Here is a 27,954-nt window from a genome sequence, read left to right as displayed (position 1 = left end):
AGGGCTCTTTTCCCATATATTCTGCTTATCATGGTTATTATCCCATGATCACGCTTAACCCGGCGATTTTCCCCTCGGAGGGCAGGCCACGTGGCGCCAGGCAGGGCAGGCCGCTCCCTCAGAGGGGGCCGACGTGGCGGTGACCCTTCCCCTGGGCGGGGCCGGGCGGCGGGGCGCAGTCCTCCTCGATCCCATCGGCCCCCTCCCCTCAGGCCCAGCGCGCCGCTCTGCCCCCTGGCGGCCTCCTCTCTGTGGCGGGCGGGCGGGCGGCCGGCCATCGGGGCGGGTGTCATGGCGGCCGGCGCCCAGTTGGCAGGACCGGCCGAGGGCGGCCGGGCCGGGCCTTAGAGCCGCGGGGCCGACCCTTCGGCGTCTCGGCGTCATCATCTCGGCATCAACATCTCGGCATCATCATCTCGTCGTCCCTACGGAGCCATGAGCCGGCCGCCTGTGTAGAGGGACGGGGGGAAGAGGCCATGTCGTCGTGGTTCGGCGGCCTGGGCTCGGGGCTGGGCCAGTCCCTGGGCCAGGTGGGCGGCAGCCTGTCCTCCCTCACCGGCCAGATCTCCAACTTCACCAAGGACATGCTCCTGGAGGGCGCCGTGGAGGTGGAGGGTAAGGGAGCCGGCGGGGAGGGGGACGGGGACGGGCCTCGGCCAGACACGGGGAGGCCCCGCACCCCGCCTCTGCTCGGCCTGTGCCTATATGCTACTTAGTCCCCTCTTTAGTTCCCTGCACATGCTATGCCAATATACTACTTATTCCCCTACTTAGTTTCCTGCACATGCTATGTCTATATACTACCTATTCCCCTATTTAAGCAGAGGAAGGCCCCCGAGCCCCCGCCTATGCTCAAGCTGTGCCTATATACTACTTAGTCCCCTCTTTAGTTCCCTGCACATGCTATGCCTACATACTACCTATTCCCCTACTTAGTTTCCTGCATATGCTATGTCTATATACTACCTATTCCCCTATTTAGTTTCCTAAGGTGTGTAGATATCATCATCATAACACTGGTATTCGTTAAGCAGAGGAAGGCCCCCGAGCCCCCGCCTATGCTCAAGCTGTGCCTATATACTACTTGTTCCCCTCTTTAGTTCCCTGCACATGCTATGCCGATATACTACTTATTCCCCTACTTAGTTACCTGCACATGCTATGTCTATATACCACCTATTCCCCTATTTAGTTTCCTAATGGTGCTTAGATATCATCATCATAACATTGGTATTCGTTAAGCAGAGGAAGGCCCCCGAGCCCCCGCCTATGCTCAAGCTGTGCCTATATGCTACTTATTCCCCTCTTTAGTTCCCTGCACATGCTATGCCGATATACTACTTATTCCCCTACTTAGTTTCCTGCACATGCTATGCCTATATACTACCTATTCCCCTATTTAGTTTCCTAAGGTGTGTAGATATCATCATCATAACAGTGGTATTCGTTAAGCAGAGGAAGGCCCCCGAGCCCCCGCCTATGCTCAAGCTGTGCCTATATACTACTTAGTCCCCTCTTTAGTTCCCTGCACATGCTATGCCTATATACTACTTATTCCCCTATTTATTTTCCTGCACATGCTATGCCTATATGCTACTTATTCCCCTGTTTAGTTTCCTTCACATGCTATGCCTATATACTACTTATTCCCCTCTTTAGTTCCCTGCACATGCTATGCCTGTATACTACTTATTCCCCTGTTTATTTTCCTGCACATGCTATGCCTATATACTACTTATTCCCCTGTTTATTTTCCTGCACATGCTATGCCTATATGCTACTTATTTCCCTCTTTAGTTCCCTGCACATGCTATGCCTGTATACTACTTATTCCCCTATTTATTTTCCTGCACATGCTATGCCTATATACTATCTGTTCCCCTATTTAGTTTCCTAATGGTGTGTGGATATCATCATCATAACATTGGTATTCGTTAAGCAGAAGAAGGCCCCCAGACCCCTGCCTCTACACATGCTATGCCTATATGCCACTTATTCCCCTATTTACTTTCCTTCACATGCTATGCCTATATACTACCTATTCCCCTATTTAGTTTCTTAATGGTGTGTAGATATCATCCTCATAAGGTTGGTATTCTTTAAGCAGAGAAAGGCCCCGCAGTCCCACCTCTGCTCATGCTGTGCCTATATACTACTTATTCCCCTGTTCAGTTTCCTGCACATGCTATGCCTATATACTACCTATTCCCCTACTTAGTTTCTTAATGGTGTGTAGATATCATCCTCATAAGGTGGGTATTTGAAGTCTCCACACCCCCGCTTCTGCTCAGGCTATGCCTGTGTACTACTTATTCCCCTATTTAGTTTCCTGCACATGCTATGCCTATATACTACCTATTCCCCTATTTAGTTTCTTAATGGTGTGTAGATATCATTATCATAACGTTGGTATTTGTTAAGCAAAGGAAGGTCCTGCACCCCTGCCTCTGCACAGGCTATGCCTATATACTACTTATTCCCCTATTTCTTAATGGTGTATAGATATCATCATCATAAGGTTGGTATTTGTTAAGCAGGGGAAGGCCCAGGCCCCCTGCCTCTACACATACTATGCCTATATACTACTTATTCCCCTATTTAGTTTCCTGCACATGCTATGCCTATATATTACTTATTGCCCTATTTAGTTTCTTAATGCTGTGTAGATATCATCATAATAACGTTGGTATTCGTTAAGCAGAGGAAGGCCCCGGACCCCTGCTTCTACACATGCTATGCCTATATATTACTTATTCCCCTATTTAGTTTCTTAATGGTGTGTAGATATTATCATCATAACGTTGGTATTTGCTAAGCAGAGGAAGGCGTCCCCGGACCCCCGCCTTTACACATGCTGTGCCTACATATTACTTATTACCCAATATCTTAATGGTGTGTAGATATCATCATCATAAGGTTGGTATTCGTTAAGCAGAGGAAGGCCCTGAACCCCTGCCTCTATACATGGTATGCCTATATACTACTTATTCCCCTATTTAGTTTCGTAATGGTGTGTAGATATCATAATAACGTTGGTATTCGTTAAGAAGAGGAAGGCCCCGGACCCCCGCCTCTGCACATGCTATGGGTATAATATATTCCCCTATTTAGTTTCCTGCACATGCTATGCCTATAGATTTCTTATTCCCCTATTTAGTTTCTTAATGTTGTGTAGATATTGTCATAATAACGTTGGTATTTGTTAAGCAGAGGAAGGCCCCAGACCCCTGCCTCTGCACATGCTATGCCTATATACTACTTATTTCCCTATTTCTTAATGGTGTGTAGATATCATCATAATAACATTAGTATTTGTTAAGCAGAGAAAGGCCCTGTCCCCCGCCTCCACATATGCTATGCCTATATGCTACTTATTCCCCTATTTAGTTTCTTAATGATGTGAAGATATCATAATAACATTGGTATTCATTAAGCAGAGGAAGGCGGCCCCAGACCCCCTCCTCTGCACATGCTATGGCTATATATTATTCCTCGCCTCTGCACATGCTATGCCTATATATTACTTATTCCCCTATTTAGTTTCTTAATGGTATATAGATATCATCATCATAATGTTGGTATTCGTTAAGCAGAGGAAGGCCCCCGAGCCCCCGCCTGTGTACATGCTATGCCTATATATTACTTATTCCTCTATTTTGTTTCTTAATGGTGTGTAGATATCATCTTAATAACTATAGTATTTGTTAAGCACTTACTATGTGCCAAGCACTGTTCTAAGCACTACGGGAGATACAAGGTCATCAGCTTGTCCCAGTTGGGGCTCACAGTCTTCTTCCCCATTTGATAGATGAGGTCACTGAGGTCCGGAGAAGTGAAATGGTTTGCCCAAGGTCACATGGCAGACAAGTGATGGAGCCAGGATTAGAATTCACCTCCTCTGATTCCCAAGCCCGTGGTCTTTCCAGTAAGCCATGCTGCTGTATCAAGCACTGTTCTAAGCTCTGGGGAAAATACAAGGTCATAGTTCATAATCTCACGCGGCGGGGGATGGTCCTCAGCCGCCCCCCGACATGCAGAGGAAGGCTCTGGACCCCCACCTCCGCACATGCTATGGGTATAATTTATTCCTCTATTTAGTTTCTTAATGGTATGTAGATATCATCCTAATAATGATGGTATTTGTTAAGCAGAGGAAGGCCCCAGACCCCTGCCTGTGCACATGCTATGCCTATATATTACTTATTTCTCTATTTAGTTTCTTAATGATGTGTAGATATCATCATAATAATGTTGGTATTTGTTAAGGGCTTACTATGTGCCGAGCACTGTTCTAAGTGCTGGGAGAGATAAAAGGTCATTAGGTTGTCCCACGTAGGGCTCACAGTCTTCATCCCCATTTGACAGATGAGGTCACTGAGGCACAGAGAAGTTAAGTGGCTTGCCCAAGGTCACACAGCTGACAAGTGGCAGAGCTGGGATTAGAACCATGGCCTCTGACTCACAAGCCCGTGCTTTTTCCAATGAGCCATGCTGCTTCTCAATGTTATTATTATGATATCTACACATCATTAATAATACTAATAATATTGGTATTCGTTAAGCGCTTACTATGTGCCAAGCACTTTTCTAAGCACTGGGGTAAATACGGGGTCCTCAAGTTGTCCCACATGAAGCTCACAGTCTTTATCCCCATTTTAATAATCATAATATAATGTTGCTATTTGTTAAGCGCCTACTATGTGCCGAGCACTCTTCTAAGCGCTGAGGGAGATATGGGGTCCTCAGGTTGTTCCACATGAGGCTCACTGTTTTTATCCCCATTTTAATAATCATAATAATAATGTTGGTATTTGTTAGCGCTTACTATGTGCTAAGCACTGTTCTAAGCGCTGGGGTAGATACGGGGTCGTCAGGTTGCCCCAAGTGAGACTCACAGTCCTCACCCCCATTTTACAGATGAGGTCACTGGGGCACTGAGAAGTGAAGTAACTTGCCCCGAGTCACCCAGCTGACAAGTGGCGGAGCCTGGATTAGCACCCATGACCTCTGACTCCTAAGCCCGGGCTCTTTGCACTGAGCCATCCTGCTTCTCTAATATATCTAATATATCTATGATTCTATTTATCTTGATGTTATTGATGCCAGACTACTTGCTTTGTCTTGTTGTCTGTCTCCCCCGTTTAGACTGTGCCCGTTGTTGGTCAGGGATGGTTTCTGTCTTTTGCCGAATTGTATATTACAAGTGCTTAGCACGGTGCTGTGTACATAGTAAGCGCTCAGTAAATACGATCGAATGAATGAATGACGGGACATTGTTGTTGTTCCTCCTCCCTGCAAGGCCTCCAAGACATCATTGCCCCCTCTCCACATAATGCCCAAGGCCAGTGATGCCCTGGAGTAAGTTAAAAGACTTGAAGCATGTAACAAACACCTTTTTCTCTTTTAAAGTAGGAACAGATCTCCCCTCTTTCGCTCTCCTAACAAGATAATAATTAGGATCTCTGTGCCTCAGTTACCTCCTCTGTAAAATGGGGGGTTGAGACTGTGAGCCCCATGTGGGACCGGGACCAATTAACTTGTATCTACCCCAGTGCTCAGAACAGTTGCTTGGCACTTAATAAGGGCACGGACTTGGACGTCAGAGGATGTGGTTTCTAATCCCGGCTCTGCCACTTGTCTGCTGGGTGACTTTGGGAAAGCCACTTAACTTCTCTGGGCCTCTGTTACCTCATCTGTAAAATGGGGATTAAGATTGTGCAGCCCTTGTGGGACAACCTAATGACCTTGTAGCTACCCCAGCAGTTAGAAAAGTGCTTGACACAGAGTAATTGCTTAACAAATACCATAATTATTATTATTAACAAGTGCCATTATTATTGTGACACAGAGTAAGTACTTAACAAATACCATAATTATTATTATTAACAATCATTATTATTATTGTTGTTGTTATTCTGTGCCAAGCACTGTTCTCAGCACAGGGATGGATACAAGATGATCAGTTTGCCCCACATAGGGCTCACCCTCTTACTCCCCATTCTATAGATGAGATAACTGAGGCACAGTGAAGTGACTTGTCCAGGGTCACACAGCAGACAAGTGCGGAACCGGGTTTAGAACCCCTGTCCTTTGACTCCCAGACCTGTGCTCTTGCCACTAGCCATGCTGCTTCTCAAACCTACATCAAAACTACTCAACTATCCCTTGCTCTAGCTTCACCCAAAGCGCTCCATCCCTTTGCTCCCTCCTACCTCACCTCGCTTCTCTCCTTCGACAATCCAGCCTGCATACTAAGCTCCTCTAGTGCTAACCTTCTCACTGTGCCTCAGTCTCGCTTATCTAACCACCGATCCCTGGCCCACGTCCTGCCTCTGGTCTGGAATGCCCTCCTTCCTCAAATCCCACAGACAGCCACTCTCCCCTCCCTTGTTTAATAATAATAATGTTGGTGTTTGTTAAGCGCTTACTATGTGCAGAGCACTGTTCTAAGCACTGGGGTAGATGCAGGGTAATCGGGTTGTCCCACGTGAGGCTCACAGTTAATCCCCATTTTACAGATGAGGGAACTGAGGCCCAGAGAAGTGAAGTGACTTGCCCACAGTCACACAGCTGACAAGTGGCAGAGCCTGAATTTGAACCCGTGACCTCTGACTCCCAAGCCCGGGCTCTTTCCACTGAGCCACGCTGCTTCTCTGCGTTTAATGAGCACTTACAGAGTGCAGAGCACTGTATTTAGTGCTCGGGAGCGTACAATACAGCTGGTAGACAGGAGCCCAGCCGCCAAGGAACTCAGTCTATCCCCTGGGAGGCAGTCGTTAAAATAAATTACAGGGCAGGCAGGCACCCGAGTATGATGGCATGTACGGAATTGCTCTGACGGTGAAGGAGAGGGCTTCCAAAAAATGCTTAGGGGGAGGGACTAACTGCTTGGGAGTGACAGAGAGGGAAAATGGGGGTGAGAGCTTAATCTGGGAAGGCTTCCAGGAGGAGAGATGATTTCACTTGGGCTTTGAAAGTGGAGAGAGCGTTGTTCTGTCGGACGAATAGAGTTCCAGGCAAGGGGGAGGGTGTGAGAAAGAGGTCATTCATTCACTCAGTCGTATTAAGCGCTTATTATGTGCAGTGCACTGTATTAAGCACTTGGGAAAGTACAATGCAACAGTAAACAGTGACATTCCCTGCCCACAAGCAGCTCACAGTCTAAAGGGGGGGTAAGACAGACATCAATACAAATAAAATTACAGATATAAACATAAATGCTGTAGGGCCAGGGGGAGCAGTGGGAGCGGAGCAATGGGAGCAAGTCAGTGCGACACAGGAGTGGGAGATGAGGAAAAGTGGGGCTTAGTCTGAGAAGTCCTCTTGGAGGAGATGTGCCCTCAGTAAGGCTTCAAAGAGGGAGAGAGTAATGGTAATTGTCTGTTGGGTTTGAGGAGGAAAGGCGTTCCAGGCCAGAGGCAGGACATGAGCCACGGGTCGGAGGCGAGACAGGCGAGATGGGTACTAGAGGAGTGAAGTGTGTGGGCTGGGATGTTGAAGGAAAGAAGCAAGGTGAGGTAGGAGGGGGCAAGGTGATGGAGTGCTTTGCGTGAGGCTAGAGCAAGAGACAGTCAAGTAGGTTTGATGTTGGAGCGAAGTTTGCCGACTGGGTGGGAGAGATGTGAAGATAAATAAGGGGCAGAGTGTTGTTTGAGTGCATCGAATCTGAGAGTGAGACGTTTCTGTGAGATGCAGAGAGAAGGGCAACCATTGGAAGCCCTTGAGTTGGGAGAAGTGAGCAGAATGATATTTTAGAAAATCGGTCCAGGTGACAGTGTGAAGTACGGACTAGAGATGGAGAAGTCTGGAATCAGGGAGGTCGATGAGGAGGCCGATGCAGTTGTTAAGATGGCATATGAAGCTTCTGGTGGGCCAATTCTGTTGTACTATCCCAAGCACTTAGTACAGTGCTCTGCACACAGTAAGTGCTCAATAAATATGCTGGATTGATTGAAGTGTGTGAACCAGGATGGTATCCGTTTATGTGAAGAGGAAGGAGCAAATTCTGGGGATATTAGGGAGATAGAGTTAACAAGACTTTGTGACTGACTTGTGGGCAGGAAAAGTCTGTTTAGTGTACTCTCCCAAGTGCTTAGTACAGTGTTCTGCACACAGTAAGGACTCAATAAATATAGTTGACCGAAGGAGAGAGATGAGTCAAGAATAATGCCACAGTTGCAGGCTTGTGAGACAGGAACGATACTGGTGGCCAGAATGGTAGGAAAGTTATGGGGAGGGGAGAGTGTGGGAAGAAATATTAGAAGTTCTCTTCTGGATCTGGTTATTTTGAAGTAGAGGTGGAACATCTAAGTAAAGACGTCCCAAGGACAGAAGGAAATGTGAGGTTATGGAGAGGTTGTGGCTGCAAGAGTAGATTTGGGAATCATTGACGTCAAGATGGCAGTTGAAGCCATGGGAGTGGGTGTAGATTGAAAATAGAAGGGGACCCAGGAGGACCTTGAGGAACCCCCAGTTAGAGGATGGGATGCAGAGGGGGAGCCAGTGAAGTAGACTGAAAAGGAGCAGCTAGAGAGGAGGAGAACCAGGAGTTGTCAGTGTCAGTGAAACCAAAGTTTGGTAGTGTTTCCAGGTAAGGGGGGTGGTCCATACTGTCAGAGGTGGCAGAGAAGTCAAGAATTAGGATGGAATTGAGTTCATTGGATTTGGCAAGGAGGAGGCCGTTGGCAATGTGGGGAAAAAAGCAACTTCAATGGAGTTGCTAAGGTGGAAGCCAGATTGCGGGGGGTTCTAGAAAAGAGTTGGAGGGGGAGGAAGTGGAAGCAGTGGGAATGAACAGCTCATTCAAGGACTTTTGTCAAGAATGATAGGAGGGAGATGGGTGATAGCTGGGGTGGGAAGTGGCAGTCGAGGGAGGTCTTTTTAGGATAAGGAGATTCAGTGGGCATGTTTGAAAGCATAAGGGTGGGAGCCAATGGAGAATCAGCAGTTACAGATAGCAGAGGGGGTGGGAAATTCTTTCCCCAAGAGTTTAAAAAATACGGATATGACACTTTTTCATTTATTACCTTTTGAATGCTACTGCTTTTGAGGGCAGGGAAATATGTAAAGATTAATTCAGAGCTTAAACATTCACTAACCCTGGACCCATACCATATTTTCTATATACTTTTTGACTTTTTCTGATAGCAAAACAGGTTGTTTTAAATGCAGCATTCTTTTATGTTTATTTGAGTTTTTCACAATGTGCACGTTGACTTTGCACGTTGGCTTGGTAAATCTTGTGTTTAGACCAGCAGCTTACTGGCTGCATCTAAATAACTGTTCCCTGCAAGAAAGTAGTAAAACAAATATCACAACATAAAGTTTTTAGTTTGAGTTTAACCTTGAAGAGTAAGCCTAGAACTAATGCTACAGTTGGGACAAGGTGGAGTAAGTGCTACAGAATTATTTAGGAATGATTATAAAAATGAGATTGAACATTTAGGTCAGTGACAGTAAAACAAGGATGAGGGAGTTTCTAACTTTCATAGACTTTTTTAATTATTAAAAGTGTCCCAAAGCTAAAGAAAATTATTTTTCAAGTTAAAGAGACTAATAAAAAGTGAATGTGAAATCTGGCAATGGTTCTTGGTTTCTTTTTCAATATTACGGAGTTCATTTATGAAAGGTGAATTTACGGTTACTCTCTTGTTTTTTTACCACCCTTATGTTATGTTATGTTTTCTTTCATTAGAATTGGATGCATATCATTATAATAATAATAATGTTGGTATTTGTTAAGCGCTTACTATGTGCTGAGCACTGTTCTAAGCGCTGGGGTAGACATAGGGGAATCAGGTTGTCCCATGTGGGGCTCACATTCTTAATCCCCATTTTACAGATGAGGGAACTGAGGCACGGAGAAGTTAAGTGACTTGCCCACAGTCACACAGCCGACAAGTGGCAGAGCTGGGATTCGAACTCATGAGCCCTGACTCCAAAGCCCGTGCTCTTTCCACTGAGCCACGCTGCTTCTCCAATTCTTCTCCAGGAAGCCATAGTTTATAAGTACTGTAAAGCACCAAACTGCTTGGCCTGATAGAAAGACTCATTCAGGGGAACGTTGCTTGAATATCTTAGTTAAGATTACTTTGGACATAGTAATGTGTAGTCATTTTATTTTGTTGTTCTGGCTGGGACATTTTGCTATTGGATGTGTTTCTGGTGCATTACATTTTATTTAAAGCAAGGCTAAATTGGTTTTGTAATTTTCGTATGGCCTTTCTTTTGGTTTTAATTTTGCTTTGGGATATGAACACTGATATTTGGGAAAATGTTCTGTTTCTGGTCCTTATGAGTAACTGTGAATTCAAATATCGTCTCCTCCACCCTTGCAGGGAAAAGAAATGCAAACTTTTATACCCCAGAGAGTTTGAGACCCTTATCTCAAGTCTTGTCTTATGTTGTCAAGGCGTTTCCGACCTCTAGGGACACCACAGATACATCTCTTCCAGAACGCCCTGCTGTCCATCAGCAATTGTTCTGGTAGTATATCCATAGAGTTTTCTTGGTAAAAATACGGAAGCAGTTTAACATCGTAGCCTTCTGCGCAGTAAACATGAGTCTCTGCCCTCGACTCTCTCCCATGCCACTTCTGCCCAGCTCGGGTGAGTTTTGAGTTGTAGCAGATTGCCTTCCACTTGTTAGCCACTACCCAAGCTAGGAATGGAAGGGATATGCCTCTGCTTGACTCTCCCTCCCTTAGCCAAGACTGGTAGAGTACTGGAAACTCTCCAGGTGCAACCCTGAGAGGGTCTTATCTCATGAGAGGGAGTTGAATTTGAATGATGGAAACCAGAAGAATGAAATGGGTGATGGAATGACAGTTCTGCCAGTTGGGTTGCAGAAAAGCTTGGGCAGGTGATTTGCCAAATATTGAAAAGGGCAGGAATGCCTCTGACTGAATGTCAGCTTTTGGTGTAACCTATACTGTGTAATGCTACATAATCAGCTCGCTTGCCCTGCTTATCCCCATTCATCTCCCACAACAACCCAGCCCGCACATTTAGCTCCTCCATTGCCAACCTATTCTCTGTTCTTCACTCTTTCCTCTCTTGCTACCACCTGTTGATCATATCCTCCCTTCTGCCAGAAACTTGTTCCCCCTTTACAAAGCCCTGCTAAAACCATATCTCCTCCAGGAAGCTCTCTCCAGTTAATCTCTCATTTACTTCTCTTTCTGTATCACTTGTGTACTTGAGCCCTCCATCCCACCTCCTTCCCCCAGAAAACTTAGGAACACATCTTTAAACTTTGTGACTTCCCCTTCATCATCAAATATCATCGAGTTATTTCTGGTCCACAATAACTCTGTGGATGTATTTTCTCCAGAATGACCAACTTCTGCCATATCTGTAGTTGTTCTGGTATGTTTAGGCATAGAGTTTTCTTGGTACAAAATGTGGAAATGGTTTATTGTTGCCTTCTTCTGTGCAGTAAAAACTTAAGTCTCTGCCTTTGTCTTCGATGAACATTTTGATCATTTGATCATCTGCCTTTGACTCTTTCCCATGCTGCTACTGCCCAGCACAGATGAATCCTTACAGGCTTCCCTTTACCTCTTATTTACTTCAGTAACCAATTTCCCAGTTAGACTGTAAGCTCCTTGAAGACAAGTGTAATGGATAATAACTCTTTTGTAGTCTCCCAATTGCTTCATACAGTATTCTGAACAAAATAAATGCTCAAAAACAACTGATTGATTGCTGTTAATAAGGATGGAGGCAGTGTAGTAAATTGCTACTAGGTCATGCATAACTTAGTGATTAGGCAAGTTAGAATTGCTTGGTATTGAAAATCTTGATGTACAGTTCAGTCACTTACTCCTTATCTTGTCCTCTGTAGAGATCTGAAACAAAAGTGCTTAAAATTATGGAAGAGTGTGATTAATAAATTAAACTATCTAAAATAAAATTTTGACTGTGTCCTATCAATTCAGTGAAAACATCTAGGTGTAAAGTAGGTGTCATAGAAGCTTGTGTTTTATGAAGATAATGGGTGGTTTTGAGACACTGGAAAGAAATGTAATGGGGATATCCTCTGAGGTGTTGCTTAACATATGACATGGATCTATCCTTTGCTATGATTATTATTATTATTGTTATATTTGTAAAGGGCGTACTACATCTCAAGCACTAGTCTTAGCTCTTCGGTAGATATGTTAATCAGCTTGAACACAGTCCCTGGACCACATGGGGCTAAGTAGGAGGGAAAACAAGTACTGAATCCCCATTTACAGATGAGGAAACTGAGGCACAGAGAAGTTAAGTGACTTGGCTGAGATCACATAAAGCAGGGAACTGACAGGTTGGGTTTAGCACCCAGGTCTTCTGACTCCCTGCTCTGTGCTGTTTCCACAAGGCCAAGCTGCTCCTTAATATTTGGACAGGTGAACAGCACTATTGCTTCTTCAGTCACTGTAAATTACCACTTTCTTAACAGTACTATAATATATGTAAAAATATTCTGAGCTATTTTGTTATTCAGGTTACTGATATTAGATAGCAAAACTGATCCTCATATACTTTTAATATTTAGCACTACTAAGCTCTATAGGTTTAACCTTTTAAAGGCCTGCAAAGCTTTAGTTATCAGTTTTAGAGGTTTGAAGTTTATCAAATAATGCATCTGGATCTGTACCCTTTAAGCACTTGATATTCCACCCCCTCTTCAATCCCACCAAACTTATGTACATGTCTGTAATTTATATTAATGTCAGTCCCCCGTCTAGGCTGTAAGTTCTCAATGGACAGGGAATGAGTCTATCTTCTCTGTTGTATGGTTCTCTCCCGAGCAGGTAGTCCAGAGCTCTGCACACAATAAACACTTAGTAAATACCTTTGCTTGACTGATTGCAGCAAAAAGGATATCAACATATAGTAATAATAATAATGGTATTTAAGCGCTTACTTTGTGCTAGGCACTATACTAAGAGCTGGCATGGGTATAAGCAAATTGGGTTGGACAGTATGTTAGCATAACATTTCGTTGTTCCTTATAATAATGCAGACTGAAGCCTCAGTTGTAATTTTATCTCCTGTATTTGAATTTATATCGCCATTCATGAAGCCCAATGAGACCCTCTTTTTTTTCCTCTATTAAATGTTGATGTAACTTTTATTTCTTTTAGATCCTGTAGCGGAACTTCAAGTTTCCAACTCTAGGATGAAGGAAATTGAAATGATTCATACAACATTGAGATCAGAGGTAAAAGGAATTGATAAATAACAAATAAATAATGATCAGAAAGGGCTGTTTTTAAGGACACTTTGAAACCTCTCTAACGTTACATAAAGTTCTTTTCTGAGGTGCCCTGGAAGCCGTTCAGAAGTGAATTTCCTGCTTTGTAATTTCCAAATCTTACCTCTCTCCTTTGTTATCCTGTTAAACTTGCTGCTCACCATTTATAGCTCTTAAGACACGGGTAAAGGAAAATAATGTTAGTCTAGTGTTGCAGATACAAAAAAGAAACCCTTAGGTTCTAATGACCTGCAACTTATTCAGGTTTCACTTCCACATTTTCCATTGAAAATAAGGAAGTAGCTGGGATTAGCGAGAGGGACAATTTAGCACTGTTGATTGTGTAAAAAAGGCAAGTCTACTACAACCAGTTCTTTGATGAAGCATGTTTTTATTATGCTTTTTGGGTACAATACCTTTCAGATAGGATTAGGGAATGTCCTTTTGACTGCATAACTATCCAGATAGAATGCAGTTTGATAATAGAAGAAACAGTTTTGCACGTGCATGCAGCATTTACTAAGGCATGAAAGTCATAGAGTATGATTGAACTCACACACCTGGGAATATAAAATATAAAAACTGAAAAGAAATTCTTCTTTTACTCAGCATGGCCCACTGTTAACTCAGTTTTGTCTTCTAAAAATTAGGAGGGCCTTCAAGAGGATTTAGAGGCAACCCCAAAGATAATTAAAGGGTTGTTCTTGTCTGTCCGTCTCCCCCGATTAGACTGTAAGCCCGTCAAACGGCAGGGACTGTCTCTATCTGTTGCCGACTTGTTTATCCCAAGCGCTTAGTACAGTGCTCTGCACATAGTAAGCGCTCAATAAATACTATTGAATGAATGAATGACCCATAAGGAGAAGGTAAAAGAGATCTCATTATTTAGTTTAAGTAGAGAAGGATCAGGATCCTTAATAAATCTTCAAATACCTGAAGGGTTCTGATTTTATGGGTGGTGATAAGTCTCTACTGAGGCCAGAAATGAAGTAATGAATATAAACTTAAGTACAAGATTTAAGTGACTTATAGCAGTGGAAGAGTTGAACGCTGAAAAATCGTTAATCTTAATCAGGGATCTGCTTTCCTGAAAGTCTTTGAAAAAAAGCATAGCTTTTAATTTGGGATGATTTTTGAACAGTACTGTTCCGTTGACTTATGGATGGTAACTGCACACGCTCTTTTCTAGATGGCTGTATTTTTTTGAAGGAAGTAGCACACTTACCAGCAGATCCAAGTTGGGGCATTTAGAAGGGATCCCAAGGAAAGCACTAGCCCAGTAGTTGCTCACTAGAGAGAAAGAGATGCTCCCCAAGGCTTGTTTACTTTGGGTGTTGCTACCACCCTCAGAATTCTTTACTTACACGCATTGTTCCTAAAGAAAATGCCGTGAAAATGAGCAGACCTGGTCCCTGCCTTCGAAGAGCTCACATTTTAAAAGTTGAGAGGGGAGAGCTATGCCCATAGATGATTTTTTGTGAGCTGGGTTTTTTCAAGCTCCAATAAGGGACCCTAAAAAATAGTTGTCTTTCCAGGTGCCAATATTTCCAGTTTTACCCAACATTCTACTCTGATTGAAGGGGAAGTTTCTTATCACTTACCCTGTGGCCGCAGAGGGGTGGGGGTTGTCACCTCTACTGTGTAATGGTTGAGAATGTTGAGGAGGGGAACAGAGTATTTTAGACCACTCTCCCAATCCCCAAACCCTCTGAGGTCAGGGAGGTGCTATAGTACATTTCCCTCTCTGCCCTTTACCCCCTTCCCTTGCCCCAATCCTTAGGAGTTAAACTGATGGCGTAAGCAGCCGTAAAAAGTAAGCACTTCAACTCTATTATATACTTAGGGCTAGGTTTCCGTGTTGTATGGTTGTGTATTTTGGCCCCGCTTTGGGCCAGAATTTCTCCTTATTGCTGCTGGGTTTAGAATACTATCCCAGCACCCCAGGCTATAGTAATGGAGGAACAGGTCCAACCAAGGCTGAAAGAAAATCCTGTCTGAGTCTTGGATTTCTGGAAATTGTTACAGCAGCTAAGGGGACAACAGTGCATGTATGAAACCACCGCTTGTATGCAGCGGTGCTCAGCTCCTGAGCCATGGATTGTTCGCTGTCCCCTGGCCAAAAACTAGGGACTGCAGGGCTGCTAGAGGGTCAGATTTACCCAGGTTTAGTTTTCTACTTCCATGACTTGGCCCGAAGACATAGCACCCTGTGAGCTGGGCAGAGTCTTTTCAGGTCAGAAGAAGGGAAACTTGGACCCTGACTCTTGTTTGTACATAAGGGTCAAATCACTTTCCTTAGATGGTTTTTGAAGTGCACTCATGCTACAAAACTAGGTTTCTGTCAGAGAGGTTACCCTGAATGAGCAAAACTACTCATTTGAAAGTAAAGTTACCTTAACAGGCAATGATCTTTCTTTGAAAATTATTACGATCATTTTACCCAGTGATGTGTTTTAGACTATAATGATTTCACATTAGCATCCTGTTTTTAGGAAGAGTCCAGAAAAGGAGACACGGTCCCTGCCCTTAAAGCTCTTCCAGCCCAACCAGGGAGACAGGAAGGCTTTGAAGATGGGGAGAGCTGTGGCTTGTCAGATGTGAAAGGGCTGGAGTCACAAGAACAAGGCAAAGTGAATAGGTTAGCTTGAGAGGAGCAAGGAGTCAGAGCATAGGTGTAGTGGGAGAAGCAAGTGGATAAATAGGGAGCTAATAGAGTTCCGAAGCATAGAAGAGTCCTTTTCTAAGAAGAATAGGTGCTGTATTTGCATCAAAATCAGACTACCGTAGGTGCATATTTTAATCCGTTGTCCCTGTAGCTATCATTTGAAGTGCTTTTAAGTTTTTATTTCAGTTCTAACTCAGCTATGCTTGTCGATTTGGGCAAAGTGTTTTTTGTCGGGAAGATAAAATAGGTTTTTTTAATTATCATTTTTAATGATGTTTGTTAAGCATTTACTATGCCCCAAGCACTGTACTTAGTACTGGGTTAGATACAAGATAATCAGGTTGGACACAGTCCGTGTCCCTAATGGAGCTCGATCTTAACCCCCCATTTTACAGATGAAATAACTGAGGCACAAATAAGTTGTGACTTGTCCAAAGTCACACAACAGACAAGTGACAGAGCTGGGATAAGAACCCAGCTCCTCTGACTTCCAGGCCAGGCTATGCTGCTTCTCAACAAGAGAAGTTGACAAGAGAATATGTTACCATTATTTGAATTGTTTTTGAATGAACACATCAGTTAAGGTCATTTCCTTGCTTTGTAGAATGACAGATTGAAGAAGGTTTGTAACGATCTTGAAGAAAAGCACGAGGCAGCAGAACTGCAAATAAAACAGCAATCCACAGACTATCGTAACCAGTTACAACAGAAAGAGGTAAAAAGACAGTAAACATTGTAATTTATTTATTTTTTTAAATGCATTTGTGCCAATTATAAAATTTCTTTGCCTCAGGTTCATTGGAAAATTTAGGAATGAAGTGGTATTCATATTCTACGGTCTTTAGTATAATGAATTCCTTTTCAAACATGAACTATGTCAAAGTTGCAATAAATCAAATATATGATTTTTTTTTCCATTTTGAACAGTCAAGTAACTTTTAGATTAAACATTAAAAGATTTTAAATTCACTATTATTCTGAGTTACTAGTCCTTCAAATATGCTTCTCAGTTGCTAAGAATTTATTAGTTTTTATGATTCAAATCATTATAAAATGTTCACTTTTTCTGTTAAAACATGATCTTAAACTACTACCTTGGAAGTATTTCTGTATGGTTTTTTTCCCCTAAAGTGAGCCAGTGGCAACTGAAGAGGTTACATGTTAGCCTAGTTTTTTAGAATTTTGCCTTCAAATGAGTATAATTTTTTCTCGACTTTTCATTGTCATGGTACTTTTTCTCATTTTAATGTCAAATCCATGAGTACCTATATATATATACACATATAGTTTCACCATTTACTATTTGTCCGAATTGCTGTGTGGCAATGGATAGACTCACTATTTAAAAGAAAAACAAAAAAACCACTCAAGATTTGCATCTTTCATTTAATGCCAATATTTTGGTGAAATACCACAGGAAGATAAATATCTTTGTTGGACAAGCACTGTATTTCAGCACAACATTTTCCCCACTTCTTACTGATAGAAGCAGGTGGTTTGGTAAATTTAACTCTGTAAATGTTCCTTATCACAAATTAAGTCTCTGCTTGGTGTTGAGAATTTTTAGGGGTGGGAGAACTGTAAAATCCACTATGAATTGATAGTTTTTGTGGTAAAGAAAAGTTGTTGTGGGCAGCGAACATGTCTATTAACTCTGTTATATTGTAATCTCCAAAGGGCTTAGAACAGTGCTGTGCATAAAGTGTGCACTTAATAAATGCCAATGATGATAATATCTTCCCAATGCTGAAGCAGAGTATAAAGGATTCTGGAGTCTTCTGTTGTGAAAAAAATAACAACTGAGTACTCTAGATACTTCCTGGATACTTCCTGGTCATTCCATATTCCCGATTTTTGTTCAGAACCTATTCTCATGTTCCAAAAGTTATATATTGTGGAATGTTAGTATAATGCATACTAGCATAGGGGTGTCCAAAAGGGAAATGCCCTCAATTAGAGGTATTTTTGTGATTCTCTCATTGTGTATTGGGACTGTTGCAGTATAATTTCTTTTAAAGAAAACATACTTTTGAGAAAATTAGAATAAAGAAGTAGATTTCACTGCAAATACTGTTGTTCATATGTATATATTTTATTATTGTATTTGTTTAGTGCTTTCTGTACACAGAAAGGGGTTGTGGTTTTTAGGCTTCTTGCAATACTGGTGTAATAGTTACTGCAAGTCAATATTTAATCAATGTAATCAACAGTCATAAGGTCAGGCTAGAGGAAAATTAGGTGATCTTTTTATGCATTTAAGCATGATACTATTGTTGTATTTAATACATTCAATAAAAATCATCTTCTAAACCTGTAGGTGGAAATCAGCCATCTAAAAGCAAGGCAGAATGCCCTACAAGAGCAACTGCAGAAGTTAGAGACAGCTGCGCAGTCGGGACAGATAGGAGCAGGTAGCTCCCCTTCAGCTACTCTGTCAGCTTCCTTTGTTCCCGGGTTTAGTCATGTTTCAGCTTTCCATGGAGATGACATGGACTTTGGCGATGTAATCTGGTCACAGCAAGAGATAAACAGGCTATCAAATGAAGTTTCAAGACTTGAATCTGAAGTTGGCCATTGGAGGCAGATTGCTCAGGTAGGTACTTCCCCCCACCCCTTGCCAAATTTTCCCTAAGAGCTTTGTTGTGCAAGGGACAGCGCTCTTATGTAAAAACTACTTCAGATACGTTCTTCCTTTAGAATCTATATTTTATGCCACTATCTTCTCAGATGCATTAAATAATCTGCAAGAGGTGGGGAGGCGGATTTAATTTATGGATTTAGGGTTAGCTCCCTCCCAGGTAAAGTTATCTTAATGAAGGGACCTGCCAGAATATTCATTTGCAGTTTTTTGAACTCTAGTATGCCTGTCTGCTTTTTAAAAGCTGTCAGGGGAGAATCAGTTTTTCAGGGCACATGGAAAACATTGCATGAGACAGCCGATATCAAATTCATGGTCAGCCTAGGAACCAGGATCAAGAGGGCTGTTATAGAAGGCTGATGAGAAGGAATTTTTCCTCATCATCATGGAGTTAAATGGAGGAGAAGCCCCTTCAGGAAGCAAATGTGCCAGGGACCATATGGTATGAAAAACATGGATCTCAGGAGGAACTGCAGCATATCTGGAATTGAGTATCACTGTTTAAATTTTAAAACCAGCAAAGATAAAATCTCATCAACAGTGTCATCTAATATGAAGGATAGCAAATACTTTGTGTGTGTGTGTGTGTGTGTGTGCATTCATGCATGACTGTATGAATAGTACATACTGAGAAGCAGCGTGGCTTAGTGGAAAGAGGCCGGGCTTGGGAGTCAGAGGTCGTGAGTACTTATCCCAGCTCCACCACTTGTCAGCAGTGTGACTTTGAGCAAATCACTTAACCTCTCTGTGCCTCAGTTACCTCATCTGTAAAATGGGGATTAAGACTGCAAGCCCCATGTGGGACAACCTGATTGCCTTGTATCTTCCCCAGTGCTTAGAACAGTGCTCAGCACATAGGAAGCACTTAAATACCATCGTCGTCATTATTATTATTAGTAGTAGTACTGCCATACTCAATTTTGAGTGCTCTTTCCTGATCTCTGGTAATTTTTCCAATACTTTCTCACTTTACGATAAGGACTGCAAAGTATCCCCGGCTTAAACTTCTCAGTTCTTGAGAAGAATGATTAAAATCCAATTCAGGTTAACATTAGGTAATTACAATTCTGCTTAGCATAGGTGACAGATCTTCCTTATGAACACTTGCCTTTTTGCCTGAATGGGCAGCTAAATTCTTTGAAAGTTAAATGTAGGCAGTCCTTGGAGTTGAGTCCCTCATTTCTGGAAAAGCTGAGTGTCTACTTGAAACATCCTAAATCAGATTCATTTTTTTTCATAGAATCAGTGTTATAAACGAGGCACTCAGTTCCTAAACCAAAGTCAGATTACTCTTATTTTTTACCAGTCTTATCAATAAAAGCAGGGTGCCATTTCGTGAAACCTCTCTGACTCACTATAAATATATAAATGTAACTACATTACATATCTGTGGTTGTAGAATCCTGGCTAATTCTTGTAAAAATGGATTTGTCAGTGTAGTTCAGGAAAGAATTCTACATTTGCAAGATTGTTCTTATGAGAAAATTTGTTCTGACTTGCATTTGGATCCGGCACACTTTACAGGAACCAGTTTATTATTTTAGCCTGAGGATCCTCTCTAATGTGAAAGCAAGGATTTTCTTGTCCCTTGAACACTAACACATGTCCTTGCTACCTTGCATACTCTTCCCCTGTGACAGTCTACAAATCTGCCCTTTTTTTTTTTCCATCCTTAAAGCCACCACTGCGATACACAATTTCATCAGCACCCAACGGGACTATTATAGTAATTAGCTTCCTTTCTGGTCTCCTTGTTCCTAGTTTCTCCCCTTTTCACTCTGTCTTACAGCCTCACATGTCTTTTAAATTGTCCATTGGAGCACATTACTCACCTCTCCCAAATCTTAAATAGCTCTCCATTTTTTTGCGACTATATGAAGCAAAAACTCTTGACCACTGATTTCAAGATTTACCTCTCTGCACTCTTCTGTTATACCTAAGATTATGTTCTTCATACCATCCAAGCAAACTAAATGCCTCTCACTCTTGACTCTTCTGTGAACCATTGCCCAGGTCTTTTTCAATGTCTGGAACAGTCTCCCTTCTCAAATTTGCCAAACAACTTCCCTCCCCTCCATCAAAGCCTTCCTAAAAAGCCACCTTTAGGAGGCATTACCTGTTAAATGTCCTTATCTCTCCAATCATGCCATCCTGCTTGCCATCTCAGCACCCAGGTATTTCTCTTTTTCCCCTGATGACCTGGCGAGACACTTTGCTGATTGAACAGTGGTATTTATTGAGTGCTTACTGTGTGCAGAGTATTGTACTAAGTGCTTGGGACCATATAGTGTACCAGTTTGGTAGACAATGCTCCCTGCCCACCACGAACTCAGAGTGTCAGAGAGCTCCTTTTATAGATAAAATTGAAACCATCAGATGTGATCTCCCTAAAATCTCCTCTGCTCCTCACCAGACCCTCGCTCCTGCCCCTTCTTCAACTCTCCCGTATTTCCCAGCAGTTATTTCAAGAGGAGCTCTTTCCTCTGAAAATCTGCCCCCTGCACTTGAGCCTCCAATCCCATCCCTTTTCATCTTCTCAAAACCTGGAGAAGCAGCATGGCCTAGTGGATAGAACATGGGCCTGGGAATCAGAGGACCTGGGACCTAGTTTGTAATTCCTCTTTGCCAGTTGCTTGCTGTTTGACCTTGGACAAGTCACTTAAATTTTCATGGGGATTAAATCATCCTCACTCAAACTTAGACTGTGAGCCTCATGTGGAACAGGGACCTTGTCCAACCTGATTAAGTTGTGTCTACCCTAGTGCTTAGAACAGTGCTTGACACATAGTAAGCACTTGCAATGGCTTTTGCCCACTACTTTCTAAAGTGCTCTTGTATCTCCTATTCCAAAAAACCCTCTTTTAACCCATGGCACCCCCCATTATTGTTCTTTCTCCTTCCTTCCATTCCTCTCCAAACCCCTTGAGTGATATCTACTCCAGCTATCTCCACTACCTCTCCTCCAGTTCGCTCCTTGACCCCCTCTGATCTGGCTTTTGCCCCCTTCCTGCCATAGAAGCTGCCCTATCTTCTTCCCAGTTCCAGAGGCCACTGCATCCTAAATCCTCCTCAGCCTCTCAGCTGCCTTCACTGTGGACCACCCTCTTTTCCTGGAAACATTATCCAACTTTGACTTTACTGACACTGTCCTCTTCTGTTCCTCCTCCTATCTCTCTGACCGCTCCTTCATAGGCTCCTCCTCTGCCTCCCACCCTCTTACTGTGGGAGTCCCTTAAGGGTCAATTTTGGGTACACTTCTGTTCTCCGTTGTCGCTCACTCCCTTGCAGAATTCATTCGATCCACGGCTTCGTTTACTTCTCCTTCTCTGCAGTCTCACGTTTATTTCCTCTTGCCTTCAGTACATCTCTACTTGGAGGACCGGCCAACACTGCAAACTTGAAATCTACAAAACAGGACTCCTTATCTTCCCACCCAAATCCTCTCCTTGCCCTGCTTTCTCATCACTGTAAACAATACCACTATCCTCCTTATCTCACAAGCCCATAACCTTGGCATTATCCTCGACTCACCTCTCTCATTAAACCAACATATTCAGTGACACCAAATTCTGTCAGTTCTGCCTTCACAAATTCATTAAAATCTGCCCTTTCTTCTCCATCCAAACTCTTACTACACTGATCCAAGCATTTATCACATCCTGCTCTGACTACATCAGCTTCCTCACTAACTTCCCTGCCTCCTGTCTCTCTCCATTCCAGTCCTTCAGTCTGATGCCCAAGATAATTTTTCTAAAAGAAATTCAGTTCAATGTGTCCCCACTCTCCTAAGTGCTTAGTACAGTGCTGTGTACATAGGAAGCGCTCAATAAAAACAATTGACTGATTGAAACATGTCTACCAACTCTGTCGTGTTGCCCCTCCCAACCACTTAGTCCAGTGCTCTGTACGCAGTACACACTTAATAAATCCCATCGATTGATAGTAAGTTTGAGTGCAGTAGTAGGATGCCAGTGTTGAAGCATTGCATTGTATTAGTTGCTTTGGAAGTTCAAAATGACAGAGATGACAAACATAAAAATGTTTACACTTGGAGTGGTCAAAATAAATCTAGCGGACAAACTTGAACACAGGGGTGATGTAAATAGACTAGTAAGTGCTAGTATTGGCTGACAGGATAATATGGCTCAGAGTACTGAGGTTTTAATAGGAGGGCATGCACTATATGCAAAAAGGAAAACCTTTTAACATTCTCATTTTTAAAATTTAGGTTTCTAAAACACAAAAATCTGATAATTCTGATCAGAGTGAAATCTGCAAACTGCAAAATACCATCAAGGTAAGACAAAATGTTAAAGAATACACTACTTATAAAGGCTCAAATCTTTGGATTTCCAAAGTGAAAAGTGGTTGCCATAAAAACATTTTAATGATTGAATTGCTATAATTCTGAATTTATCTTGCTGTGATTGGCCCCAGTATTTAGGTTAATAAAAGATAAATTTGTCCAAGGTGACTTCTTCCTTATATAGTAGCTCTTAGATACTTTCCAGGGTAACCTTAGGTATCCTAAGATATCCTTCACATCTTAATTGAGGAAGTACTTTACCTGTTGTCCTCTGATGCATTTGATGCATTGAAATAATGTGAAAAATGTATTTTTGATACATTTAGCCTGGACTAATCATATCAAAATGTTTTGAGATAAAGTAGATGTGGATTGATGTTTCGTGTACGGGTAGCCTAATACTGAAGAGAAGACCTTTTTTCCCTAGACTTTTTAGAATTGATGTGGATTAATGTACCATAGTGTTGTGACTGGCCACTAGGAGGTGTAAGTTGATAGTTCAACAACGACAAAGGATTTTAGAGTTTTCTAGGGAAAGTAAGACACCCAGATGAGAAACACCATAGTAATTTGGGGTTTCCCTGAAATTTCAGATATTGACTCCTAGGCGTGGAGGTTGAAGTGTTTATTGCTTTTCAGAGGATGGGCTCTTATTAAAATACTGCAGTATTTGAAAACCTTTGAACATTATAGCCATCAATAACACTTTTGTACTTTTTGTACCCTCCCAAGCCCGTATACAGTTCTCTGCACTTACTAAGTGCTCAATAAATGCCATTGAGTGATTGATTGATTGATTTGATTGTACTTGCAGAGCTTCCCTTCCCAAGGGTTGATTTAAGGTGAGATTTTTATCGTACCTCTATTTTAGGTCTTGGGGTTGATATTTTTAAATTTAGGTCTTGCAGTTATTGCAAGTGATCTTGGAAATCAGATTATTTTAAGAAGTGAACATGTTGTAGATAGCAGTAATGATAAAGCATCAACATATTTAATTGGCAAATTGAACTTTTTCCCGGTCCAAACAAAACAATTGTTGGATAAGATGTAACTAGAACCCTAACTTGGTTTATAGTTTGGTTCAAATTGCAAAGATAATTTGTCAAGGAATCATTTTTACTAGTATGTACAGCATAATTTTAAATAATTTAGAACCTTAACTGCTTCACCTAACTGCCTCTCGTAACCTACTTTAATTTTCTGAAGATAAAGAATTGTCACCAGTATTTTCATATTTTTTTAGGAACTTAAGCAGAATTTAAGTCAGGAAATTGATGAACATCAGCATGAGTTGTCAGTATTGCAAGATGCTCATCACCAGAAATTGGGAGAGATAAGTCGTAGGCACCGGGAAGAATTGGGAGAATATGAAGAGCGAATTGAAGAACTCGAAGATCTGTTACAGAAAGGTCTCTATTGCTAAATGATATTCTGCTGGGGTTTTTAAAGTAATCCATGTCAATGCTTCTATTTTATATATGTTTCTTTTCCTCTTTGGTTTTGGCTGGCCGTCACTGAAATAAAGCCAGACTTTAATTGGCATTCAGTATCAAAGAGGATGCAGGAAATAAAATGGTTTAAATAGGAGAAATCACACCAACAAGGGAAACATGATTTGGAATTTTCTACTCTTTCTGAGTTTGCTATTTTTCCTCCCTTATATGCAAGTTGATAAACATCTTCAGTGATAAATTCAATGCTAGATGCTGCTCAATTCTTATTTGAGTCCAGCTTGCAGTTGAAAGTCATTTTCTAAGGGACACTCTGCAAGTACAGTTTTTGTGGCACTAACCATTGGTAATTTTAAGTTTGTTTTGCATTCCAGGTGGCTCAGAGATTGCATTTACTGATCGTTCTAAAATACATGAACTGCAGAAGAACATTCAGATTTTCCATACTGAAAAAGAGGAGACCAAAAAGAATGTGAAAAAACTAGAGGATAAAGTAAAAGATATAAATCAAAAGTTGATTTCTGCTGAAAATGACAAGGCAATCCTGCTGAAAGAACAAGAACTGATAAAAATAGAGAAAAGCCAGTTAATCCAAGAATATGACAGACTGAAAGTGGAGTTGAGTACATTTCACAGTCTTGGTGAGCAAGGAGCTTCTCCAATGGGAAAAGAAAAAAAATTCCCATCTTCAGCATCTGTGGAAGAAGAACTGCACCGTTTACAACAAGCACTCTCTGGTATAGAAAGCCAATTAATTTGCCTTTTTGTGTGTGTCAGTCAAAGAAGAAAATGAATGAATAATGCCCCTTTTAACACCAAAGTGGAAAAATGATCATTTGTTATGTTAAGTATACTTTAAATTTAGTTTTGGTCTACTTCTAAATTTCACAAGTCTCCGAGTAGAAATTCTGAACCAGAGGGCTCAATGAATAGCCCTACATTCTCCTCCTGTTTGTAGAGGAAGATCCCGGCTCCCCTGCTTGTCAGCTATATGACTTTGGGCAAGTCACTTAACCTTTCTGTGCCTCAGTTTCCTCATCTGTAAAATGGGCATTAAGACTGTGAGCCCCACGTGGGACAACCTGATCACCTTGTATCCTCTGTAGCGCTTGGAACAGTTCTTTGCACATAGCAAGCACTCAACAAATACCATTATTATTATTATTGTTATGGGGAGAAATGCCTCCAACTCTACAGAGTTCTGGCAATTGTACAATATACTGAACCCATTTCACCACCAAGTGACAAAACTAGTAAGTACAGTATAAGTTGTTGCATTTTATTGCATCAGCTTGTCACTGGGACCTTTTCTTATATTAAATCAAATTGTTTATTTAGTCAAAGGATAATAGGGATGGAAGGATCCTTAAAGAGATCCAGCCCATAGTCTCTGCCCAGGTAGATGAAGGACTAAACAATTTTGGGCAGATGGTTAGAGGTTCTTGTCTTAACAAGCTACAAAACCTAGGATTACATGACATTCCCTGGGTCTTTATTTCTGTATTTTATCACCTCTCAAATCTTCCTCATGTCCAACGCAAATTTCCTTCTTTAAGCCTGTTTCCTTTTGGTCAATCCTCTGGGTATGGAAAGCAACTTTTCAGCATTCCCTCTCTTCCCTAACTTCTTTTTCCCAAGTGGTTTTATTTTGTTATAAAGTTTTGAACTTTTCATAATGGAAGATAACCATTACATTTGCACTTTTTTAAGATTTGCTTTTCTTTGGATACACTCTAGTTTTTCCATGTCCTTTTTAAAGTGGAATAGCCAGAACATGCCAGATCATTCTGCATTATTTGATGGTTATTTAAGCAAAGTAGAAGATTATTTCTTGCTCTTTTTGCGTCATAGTCTAATACCACTTGGGAGCAGCTGTATCTGATAAATGCTCCTAAATTATACTACTAAGTTTGAATTGCTATGTAACTGAATTTTAAATTTACCTTTTTCCTCTGTCTCTAAAGTCTTTCCTTATCTACCAAATTGAGTTACTTTAGTAGGCTTACAATTAAAATTAAAAATGAATCAGTCTATGGTATTTATTGAGTGCTTACTTGTGCACAGCACTGTTCTAAGCATACAGTTCAGCAGAAGCAAAAAGCATGTCCCCACCTTCAAGGAGTTTATAATCTAGTGGGTGACACAGGCAGATACTAATTATTTGTAAGTAGTGAAAGCAGGAGGGAAATCCAAGATGTAGTTAAGACAGTGGTAGGATGACATAGATTAATAAAAAAGTGAATAAATGCATAGTGTAGGATGAGTATAAACCAATGATCTATATAGTGATCTACATGTAGGTGCTGAGAATAGATGTAAATATGTAAGTCCTGAACTAGCAAATTGAAGAGCAGTTGGATGGTATTCATTATTACTCACTCCGATTTGAATTGTTATCGCAGGGTCCCCATTTTGCCAAATATTATAGAACAAGCATGTAACATGAAGTGTATTTGACCCAGTGGGGAAATTTTAAAATGACTTTCGACTTATCAAGTGATTTACTTTTGGTTGCTAAGCGGAACGTAATGGATAACCACCTGAGGTTCCTGTAGAAAAGCAAAATGGGAAATAAGTGAATCAGTCATATTTATTGAGCACTTACTGTGTGCCGAGCATTGTACTAAGCCCTTGGGAGAGTACATTATGACAGAGTTGATAGACACATTCCCTGCCCACTGCAAGCTTTCAGTCTGGAGGATGAGAGCAGAAAATATCGAAAGTTAAAATCATTACAGGATCTTTGAGTTTACAGAGACAATTATAAAGGTCAAAATATATGAACTTTTGAAAAAGTGTATCAATAATAGCGTTGTACTTACATAAGCATTTCATTGCAATTTTATTGGATTTTTGAGTCTAAGACTATAGATACTGTGGCAGTCTTAAACATTAAATTGTGGTTTTAAATACTAAATACTGTCTGCATTTCACATGAAATTATTAAATTGTGTTACAGATGCAGAAAATGAAATAACAAGATTGAGTAACTTCAATCAGGTAAACACTTTTTGGGTAGTAAATTGCTAGGATTTAAATTAGATTATAAGAATGAATTTGTCGTCTTGTATTTACATTTTTGAATGTTCATGTGAAATTATCTTAGGAAGCTTTCATTATAATTCTCTATTTTTATGTAAAACTCTAAATGTAGCATAAGAAATGAGCACAATTAAGGCAGATTTCAGTATCTCACTGACTAGCTTTGACATAAAGTGGAATATGTGCAAATATGAGTATCATATGAGATGGAAAATGGAAATAGATATAACTTTCGTGACAGTACAGATATTTTGGGGGGATGATTATGAAATTTAGACAGTTATTCTTTTAGGACTTAAAATTTTTTGAGCTGTAAATTTCCCTTTTCCAGTCGATCAAATCTAAATGTATGAGTGTTTCTGTGGTTTTAATTTTGTTTCTTAATTAATGTTAATGTTGGTATTTGTTAAGCGCTTACTATGTGCCGAGCACTGTTCTAAGCGCTGGGATAGACACAGGGGAATCAGGTTGTCCCACGTGGGGCTCACAGTCTTAATCCCCATTTTACAGATGAGGTAACTGAGGCACCGAGAAGTTAAGTGACTTGCCCAAAGTCACACAGCTGACAAGTGGCCGAGCCGGGATTCGAACCCATGACCTCTGACTCCCAAGC

At 41.4% G+C, this 27,954-nt stretch overlaps 1 protein-coding gene and 1 non-coding gene across 2 annotated transcripts in view; one reads left to right on the top strand and one right to left on the bottom strand.

Moving 5' to 3' along the window:
* The first annotated feature begins 298 nt into the window (after positions 1-298).
* Positions 299-27,954, top strand: part of TRIP11 (thyroid hormone receptor interactor 11) — a 70,649-nt gene continuing 42,993 nt past the window's right edge. The window contains exons 1-8 of the mRNA XM_007660521.3: positions 299-615; positions 13,130-13,206; positions 16,509-16,619; positions 18,222-18,497; positions 22,771-22,839; positions 24,092-24,257; positions 24,674-25,036; positions 27,259-27,299. Coding sequence (XP_007658711.2) covers positions 477-615; positions 13,130-13,206; positions 16,509-16,619; positions 18,222-18,497; positions 22,771-22,839; positions 24,092-24,257; positions 24,674-25,036; positions 27,259-27,299 — 1,242 coding nt within the window. The 5' untranslated portion in view covers positions 299-476. The remainder of the gene's footprint in view (positions 616-13,129; positions 13,207-16,508; positions 16,620-18,221; positions 18,498-22,770; positions 22,840-24,091; positions 24,258-24,673; positions 25,037-27,258; positions 27,300-27,954) is intronic.
* On the bottom strand, positions 10,618-10,755 carry LOC114817414. The gene has a single exon (XR_003765272.1). It is a non-coding gene; the product is annotated as a small nucleolar RNA SNORA7 (small nucleolar RNA).

This window comes from Ornithorhynchus anatinus, chromosome 1, assembly GCF_004115215.2.
Source record: "Ornithorhynchus anatinus isolate Pmale09 chromosome 1, mOrnAna1.pri.v4, whole genome shotgun sequence".
In the NCBI taxonomy this organism is placed as follows: domain Eukaryota; kingdom Metazoa; phylum Chordata; class Mammalia; order Monotremata; family Ornithorhynchidae; genus Ornithorhynchus; species Ornithorhynchus anatinus.
This window is presented reverse-complemented; position numbering and strand designations above follow the sequence as displayed.